Raw genomic sequence first — 8,746 nt, 5'->3', positions numbered from 1 at the left:
AACCTGCACTTGACAGAGCAAAGCCATCCACCCCTTTCCACCAGTTCTGTGAAGATAATCCCAGAGTCTCTGCGTTGTCTTGTATTTTCAAACTCAATGAAAACACAAATGCTTGAAGAGCAGAATAGGTGGCATATTTCAAATGCTTCAGCAAATGAAAAGGCTGCTTTGCTTCAGTGTTTTGTTATGATTAAAGTAGGATGTCTGCTGAAATAATGAAGAAATTGTTCACAAAGCAAATTAAAATGCTGGAAAATGAAAGATCAAACAAGTTAATCTGGGTGTTAAGAATGTCCTTGGTACAGCCAAGTTTAAATGTGTCTGACATCTGTTCCAAATTGAATATTGTCATTGAAGGACTTGGGTCTCCCACCCTACAAATTCTTCTCAGTGACAGCCAAATTATCCCTGAAGTTGATGGGAACATGTGAGTGAGTTCCCAGTGCATGGGAACCATCCCTCTGAAATCAGTAGAGAGTATGTTACTGAAGGTAACATGAAGCAAAGACCCTTAAAATCATTGAGTCCAACCACAAACCTAACACTGTCAAATCCACCACTAAACCATGTCCCTAAATGCCACACCTGCAGGTCCTTTAAATAGCACCAGGCATGGTGCCTCAACCACAACTGTTTGGGCCTAGCCATCCAGCCAGTTTTTACTCAGAGAAGAGTACACTTGTCCAAGCTACGAGCAGCTGCTTTCTCTAGAAGAATATTGTGGGAAATGTTGTCAAGGGCTTTACTAAAGTCCAGGTAGACAACATTCACAGCCTTTCCCTCACCTACTAAGCAGGTCACCTTGTCATAGAAGGAGATCAGATTAGTAATCACAGTGTACAGACAAGAATTTATTTATGAAAGCTGAGTCTATCTTACATGATATTCTGTGGAACACAGCAAGTCACTGACATCTCATCATTCTTAAACCAGCAACCCCAAGCTGCCTGGAGGACCCTGATCCTCATGTAAGTAGCCTTTAGGCTACACACAGAGTGATTATTAGAGTTCATTGGAGATGTCCTGGGTTGGTGAGGAGATGAAGGCACAGCTGTGCACTCACCATGTAAGAAATGTACCAATACCTCGTAGAAGCCATGACTTAAAGAAGAACTCCTGACAAATGCAATGATGAAGGAGGTGTGTACATACTAGAAGCTAGAACCAATGAGTATGGGCTTTTGAGTGGATCTTTTGGTACCTTCATGCTTGGGGGGGAGGGGTGAGACATCAAGCTCTTGGAAAAAAACCCACAAACCTTTTCAGCCATGTAGTAGCCCTGTCCTAAGGGAGCTGGGAGTTTCATGGGAAACACTCCCATGAAACACATGGAGATGCTTAGGGAACCACTCCAGGCAGGCTTAGAATTAGATGCATTAGTGACTGACTCCAAGCACTCTTCTATACTTATCATCTGGTCATGTCATAAAAAAATAGACCCTAGGAATTTATCAAGGCACACAGACCCTAGGGTCATCCACTGTTCCTGCCACTGTGACCCCAAAGTCCCTTCTTTCCCTGGGATCAGGCCAGGCCTATGTTGTGGAGTGACCCAGTGGGCAGATAAGCACCACAGAGTCACTAAGTCACTTCTCCCCCCATCCCCAGTGGGACAGGGAAAGAAGGGGCTTCCGGGGTCATGTGGGCTTGGCCTGGAGTCCAGTTCTTGGAGTGAGCAGGAGACAGAGGAGACACAATAATGTTTTTCCAAGCAAGGTCCCCTCTGGGCCCTTTGCAGGCTATCCTCACCTGTCCCCAGAGCCTCTTGAGCAGGACATGGCCTACTGCCAGCCAGCTCCTCACATCCTGACCCACTTTTCCTGAGAACCTAGCAAGTCAGAGTTTCACAGACAAGAGGAAATCCCTAAACAGCACGCATTCCAAAGAGTGGAAAGTTTTTTTTGGGGGGTTGGGTTTGTTTTGGTTTGGGTTTTTTTTTTTTTTCCCAGCTTGCCCATTAATGCATTTGACAGCTCACTGCTAACTGCCCCTGTCAGCACAGGATAACCAGTGGAAACCGGAGCTGGGAGGGCTTTTCCTGACTGGCAGAGGCTTCCCAGGAACGTGAGGGATTTACCAATCGCCACTTTTCACTCCCCATCCCTTGCTGTGTCCCACTGAAGGCCATGTACAGTGGCAAGCTGCAGACAGGTTTGCTGGTGGCCGGCTACTTCATCTACCTGCTCGTGGGTGCTGCTGTGTTCCAGGTTCTGGAGAGGACTGCTGAGAAGCAGGAGAAAATGGCAGCTGCCCAGATGAAGGAGACTTTTCTGCAGAACTTCACTCGCCTCACAGTGGCGGAGATGGAGCAGTTTATGAAGGTAAGTGCCAGATCTGCAGAAGCCCTTTCTCCCTCCTGTTTCCCTATGAGATGCTTTTTTCTTACCCAGCCTTGCTACACAGATAACTTTGTGTTCTACTGATGTGGTCATTTGGATTATTTTAGCAAACCTCAAGCCCGATCTCCTGTCTGAGCAGGCAGATCACACTGATGGTAAATACATTCATGCAGCATGACAAAACTTCACGTTAGCTGTTATCAGTCCCCATAGCTGTGACCAATGTTAGCTGTGACCAATGACTGCATTGTCCTTTAAGTATTTTTCAGGAACTCCCAGCATGATTTTTTCCATAATTTTACCAGGCACTGAGGTGAGACTGACAGGCCTGTAATTACCAGGGTCTTGTTTCTTACCCTTCTTGAAAACTGGGACAACATTTGCCAGCTTCCAGTCAACTGGGACCTCTCCAGATTCCCAAGACCATTGAAAAATAATTGAAAGAGATCTCACAACGACATCAGTCAGCTCCCTGAGTAACCTCAGATGGATCCTGTTGGGGACAATGGACTCATATGGATCCAAGTGGAGCAGCAAATCACCCACAAGTTTGATGTTCACTAGGAATTTATCATTACCACAGTCATGGTCCCCCCAACTCAGGGCATCAGAGCCCAGGAATGGAGCATTAGTTAGATCAATCTGTAGTATTCTTGCAGCAAATACCTGAGAAAGCAGCTACGTTGATACCAAACTCTGCTTTCCTTCCCAGAACCTGACTGAAGCCATTCAGAATGGAGTATACCCCGTTGGAAATGAATCACAGATTGAAGAAAGCAACTGGGATTTCAGTAACTCCTTCTTCTTTGCAGGCACAGTTGTCTCCACGATAGGTGGGTCTAATGCTTTCCATGTATGTGTGTGTGTGTCTGTGTGTGTGATGCTTATTATGTCTGGTATTGGGACCTGAATGGAAAATACTTTCAAGGATAAAAACTCCAGCATTTCATCATTCAGCAGCAACAGACTTGATCCTGAGGCCTCACCACTGCACAGCTCTTTGTGCATTATTTTGCCTTGTGAAATACCAGTGGCCTTTCATAGTATTTATTTCCCACTCCTCCTTCTTTTTGAGCTGTCCATGAAAATCTTCACCCTGCTGCCCGTTGTGGGTGGGAGATAAACCTCACTTTTGCAGTCTATTTTTCTGTCAAATAGGCTTTAAATCTGAAGCATAAAATAGTGGTAGGAAAGAAGTGAACTCTGCTGGGGCATGGACACTGCCTCAATAACCTGCTCTGGGCTGTTAGTGCACATACTGGATTAGTAATATGCCAGAAGGAAATAAATGAGGAGGAGTCGAGGTAAATGCTGAGACTTACACACTGCTGCTTCAGGCTGGTCTTACCTTTTCAGGGACTGCCTGCCCCTGGCTGCCTCTCCCTTTCTCTTATATATGCATCCCCAAAAGTGCAGGCCTGCCAAACTTAAGCATAAATTCCACACTGCTGACTTCTCTCATGCAGTGAGAGTCAGATGTGTGTTTTTGCACAAGAGAAGCTGAGGCCTCACTCCCTCTCCACCCTAGGCACAGCTGCTCCACTGATCTCTGACTGCAGCAGGGCCCTGGAGTGGTGTCCCAGCTTCATGGAGGCTGTGTAGGTGTTGCATGAACCCACCTGAGAGAATTAGAAGACCAGGAGTGAGCAAACTCGTGGGTTGAAATAAACACAGTTTAATAAGTAAAGCAAAGGCCATGCACCCAAGAAAATCAAAACAAGGCATTCATTCCCCACTTCCCATGGGTAGGAGGTGTTCAGCCATCTGCAGGAAAGCAGGGTTCCATCATGTGTAACAGTTGCTTGGGAAGACAAATGCCATTACTCAGGGAAAATGCTGCATTTTCCAAGTAATGGATGCTTTAAGATGGACTGTACTCAGAAAAGTGCCTTTTCTCAGGGTCACTGATAGAGTAAGGACATACACAAAGTACAGGACTCTTGCACACAGGGATGTACCTCATAAGGTCTAAGAGCAACAAAAGATCATTAAAGGACATGTTTGGAGTTCTGCAGATGTTCCACTATTTAGATAAATCCCCTTTTAGTAGGACTTTAAGACAAATATCTCTGGCAAGAATAAATCAGCCATCAGTAAGGTCTGGACTAATTAGTAATATCAATTCTAATGCACACTGCACTGCCTCCAGGACCAGAGCCAGCATCCAGACATACCAACTTACTGGCATTTAGCCAGGGAGGTCACTAACACACAAGGCAGATCAACAAGAACCTAGAGATAGCTATATGTGATTCTAACATGGCAAACAGCCTGGGACTCCAGCCTTGATTTCTTCCAGGTCCCCAAACTTCTGGTTTCTGTCTTTCCATGCATTTGTCATAGGACAGCACATGTTCTCCCATAACTGCTTTTACATTGTGCTTTCATTCCTGCTGAGGCTGGGTGGGGAACACACAGTGCTCTCTGTATCCCCTAAAATATGGAGGATGAATCACCTCATCTTTTAATTGCCTACTGCAGAGGAAAAAAAAAGAGTACATGTGGACTGAGAAGTGCTAGCCACATCTTTTGGGGTCAAAGGCAAGCCAGGTTGCAGTAGGTGTGAATGTGACTGTGCTGTGCTCCAGTTCTCTGGAATATCTCCTCTGACCCATGGGGTTTTTTTTCATAGGCTATGGCACACTGCATCCTAAAACTGCTGGGGGACAGATCTTCTGTGTCTTTTTTGCTCTGTTTGGAATCCCTCTGAATATTGTTTTTCTGCACCGTGTTGGTAAGATGCTCTCACTGCTGTGTAAAAAGCTGGGGAAATTCCTCTATGAGAAAGGAATGAGAAAGGTAATTTGTTTTACTTACTCAGGCACAGTTATATGCCCAATTCCAGTTTGTTGTGGTTTTTCCCTCAAAATTCATGCTGGCATTACCCTCTATTATATCTTTTCTCATGCTGTGTTAGACATTGTGCTAGGAGAGGGAAAGAGACATTCTTCACTTGCAGAGCTAAACAGACAAGGCAACCATAGAGGAGATATTCAGAGAAGGGGATGCATTTTGCCTATCTAAATGGCAGACAACCAGCCCCCTTCAGCAATCAATGGAAGGAATGGGTGCCCCCTCCCACTTCTCTAGAAACTTATCTCAGGGCCTAACACTCTAGGGAAGTACCTGTCTCCCTTCATAGCCAGTAAAGGCAGCAAAAAAGCAGGTGAACTGTATAAAGCTCTAAAAAGTAGGTGAGCTGTAGGGGTTTCAGTGAATATTGACTCGATGTGCAGTGTGCCACCTCTTCTTATTCATTATGCAACCCTTTAATCCTCCTCCCTTGACTATGATGTCCATTTGAGCCCAGTTGCTGAAAGGTGATGAGACAACCTGTAAAGGGCTAGAGACAGGATGTGTCTTGCTGGTTATGTCCCGAGTTATTTGCAGCTCCTCCCCTTCTCTCACCACTACTGAGGAAGTGAGAATAGTTTTCTGTGTCTCCTACTGTAATTCCCTTTCAGGACAAGGTATGAATGTTACTGATAACCCTGTTGAAAGAGCTGTTTGTCCCCATGTGTGGCAAACTTACATAGAACATAAGGCTTGATCAGGTAGAAACTCAAACACATGAAGAATGCACAAAGGCATGAGAAACTGTCCAACAGTTGCCATTCATTTCCAGACAATCTGGACTTACAAAATGTTATTCACAAACTCTGTGTGTGTGTCTGGCTGATAAATCTTTATTTATTCTTTTTTAATAGAAAAAGTGTGTTTTTTCCAGGCAAATTTGAATGCTCTTTAGGTGCCACAACTGAATACCTAAAAACCAGAAGTAACATTGTCTGGTGAAAAGTAGAAATAGTCTGACTTCAGTGAAAGTCATTGGATAGGAGTTCCTCCCATACTTACATTCATTGAAGGTTGAGACAATCAGATAAAAGACTAAATGTCCCAGAGCTCTGTGGACATACAACACCTGTAATACAAAACTTCCCTCTGCTTCAGAGCAAGGCCAGGGTACTTTCAAAAGAAGAGCATTCAAAACAAATCTTTCAGATCCCATGTTCCTAGTAGGTATTCCTAGATAGCCACACATTTTGAACAGCTAACATTATATGACTGCTAGCATGTTAAATTATTATTATAATTGCATTGTTTTCTTTTTCAGAAGAAGATCAAATTTCTGACCCTTTTGTTCTTCCTGGCAACGGGGATCCTCGTTTTTCTGTGCTTGCCATCAGTCTTCTTCCAGATAACAGAGGGCTGGTCCTACAGCGAAGGAATTTACTTTGCATTTATTACTCTCAGCACCATTGGCTTTGGAGATTATGTAGTAGGTAAGGTTGATTTCACACAGGAGACACAGGTTTATGACTGTAATTAGCATGGCCTGACTGCTCAGTCCATCAATGTACTGTAGGGACAAATCTCCTCTTTGAGTCTTTGACCAGGCTTTGCCTTGTCCAGTTCTGGGAGAAATACTCATTTCTTCATGAGAAATGAGTATATAACATGAGAAATTTAACATTTCTTCATGAGAAATATATATATAACAGTGGAAGTGGCCTTCTTTAGTCTCCTAAGCATCACTGGAGGTTCTCTTTCTTCACAAGCCAGAGCTTAGGATTTCCCCTGAAAATGAACTGTGTGAACTACACTCCAGCATGCTGGAATACTTCTCCAAACACTTCTCAAAACACTTCAATGGATCTGCTGAATAAAATACATTCTCCATAGAACAGCTTGTGGAGAAACTCCAAAATGATCACCAGCTGCCAAATCAGGGTCCACAGAAGCAGCAGGTCATACACTTGGTCTCCTTGTCTCTGTAGCATCCATCAGTTTACTGCAACAAGAGACTTGCCCACCCTTAACCTAATGTTGCAGAGACCCCCTACCATGAAAAATTCACCTTAAAGTGCTCAATACACAGAGGAATCCATTAGGCTGGACCACTTTACCCTGGCAAAGTAATTGTAACTTGCTTTCTTCTTTCTCTCCCCTTACCTGCAGGTAAACAGCCTGGCAGGAATTATTTCTCCTACTACCGAACACTGGTGGCCATTTGGATTCTTTTTGGCCTTGCCTGGATCGCTCTCCTATTTAATTTATTGACAACAGTACTAGAAGATACTGAAAAAAAAATTGTCAAGGACCTCCATCAAATTGGAAAGGTGAGTAAGGACAATGCAGCAAGCCAACAAAGAAGATGCTGGCCTGCTCAATTTGTTACAGAAGAATTACTACCACCTTGTGCTGGAGGGGATGCACAGAAAGTGGAGACATGAGCAGCAGATTCTGACCACACAAACATTGGAAAAAATGTTTCTTATTCTAGCAAAACTATTGCCATAACATGTGAGAATTGAATTCTTCACTGGAGTGTTGCTAGTAAATTATTCTAAAGAACTTCCCATAGAAATAAAATTTCTCCTACCTTTTGCTGAGATATGACCTTTCAGTACTCAAGACTTACAGTTACACAAAGCCCAAATATTAATGGTAAGAGATTTGCTCCTCAATTTGAAGCTGGGTTGTACTGACAACCCAAGAAGTGCACTTGTTTTGCAAGGGATTTTTAAGGCGCTTCCACAAAAATGCAGAGGAGGGACATAGTAGAGCTTGCTGGTTCTATTTGGATTTTGCTGCTTGCAAGGAATCACATCTCTTCCAGGAACTGACATGCACAATCTTTTCTGAGGCATTGCACAGCGCCTTTGGAGGAAGAAATCAGGGTATAGAACTTAATAGATGCCTGATCTGAGCCATCACATTGGACAAGCTATTATGATGTGAAAGATGTTTAAAGGACAAGGCCTGGGCTCAGTTCAGAGACACTAAAAGCATCTAATGGTCAGGGTTATAAAAAGATTAGTGTGTTAGAAATTAATTCTACCTCTTCCTGTTTTATACTAAGATGAATAAAGGAAATTTCACCTTTTATCCCTGTGGTTTTGAAAACCCTTTCCGCTGCTGTTTATAAAGAGCATATAAATGCATGTCTTTTAATTTTATAGTAATTGTATTCTATAAGCACTTTGTAAGAACAGACACTGGTTTGAATGGAGAAGTCCTCACAGCATTGGTGCTTCCTGATATGTTTGTATTCCATTAGGGCTATAATGTCATTTAAAAACAATTCTGTTGGGCTATGCTAAGGTCCTTTCCAAGTACAAGTGTTGTCTAAACAGTAGATCCTCAACCAGGTGAAAAAAGGATCTCATATCTGAGCATTGTGTTTCAGATCTGGCATGCAGGACATCTCTGGGTGAAGACCTTGGCTTTTAAAGGCTAGATCTACATATTAGGTGCCTTATGTGTGTCAAGAGTGCATGAAACCCTACCCTGAAGTGCTGGCAAAGCACCTGTGGTAGACACAGTCATAGAGGTGAAAAGTTCTATGAGTGTATATGGTTACACTAGAAGTCAGTCTGTTTCTGAACATGCCTACTAGCATATAC

At 43.4% G+C, this 8,746-nt stretch overlaps 1 protein-coding gene across 1 annotated transcript; it reads left to right on the top strand.

Annotated features, from left to right (window-relative positions):
- Window positions 1-2,126: 2,126 nt before the first annotated feature.
- Window positions 2,127-7,755, top strand: LOC311196870 (potassium channel, subfamily K, member 16-like; the record flags this gene model as incomplete). The annotated part of the gene is made up of 5 exons (XM_084270518.1): window positions 2,127-2,321; window positions 3,052-3,172; window positions 4,972-5,138; window positions 6,454-6,622; window positions 7,299-7,755. 5 exons carry the CDS (start codon window positions 2,127-2,129, stop codon window positions 7,571-7,573), a joined length of 927 nt encoding a protein of 308 aa, XP_084126644.1. The 3' UTR covers window positions 7,574-7,755.
- Between the last annotated feature and the right edge of the window lie 991 nt (window positions 7,756-8,746).

This window comes from Gallinula chloropus (genome assembly GCF_964237585.1).
Source record: "Gallinula chloropus genome assembly, chromosome: 14".
NCBI lineage: Eukaryota > Metazoa > Chordata > Aves > Gruiformes > Rallidae > Gallinula > Gallinula chloropus.
The sequence above is the reverse complement of the archived record's forward strand: the minus strand, read 5'-3'. Positions and strand labels throughout refer to the sequence as shown.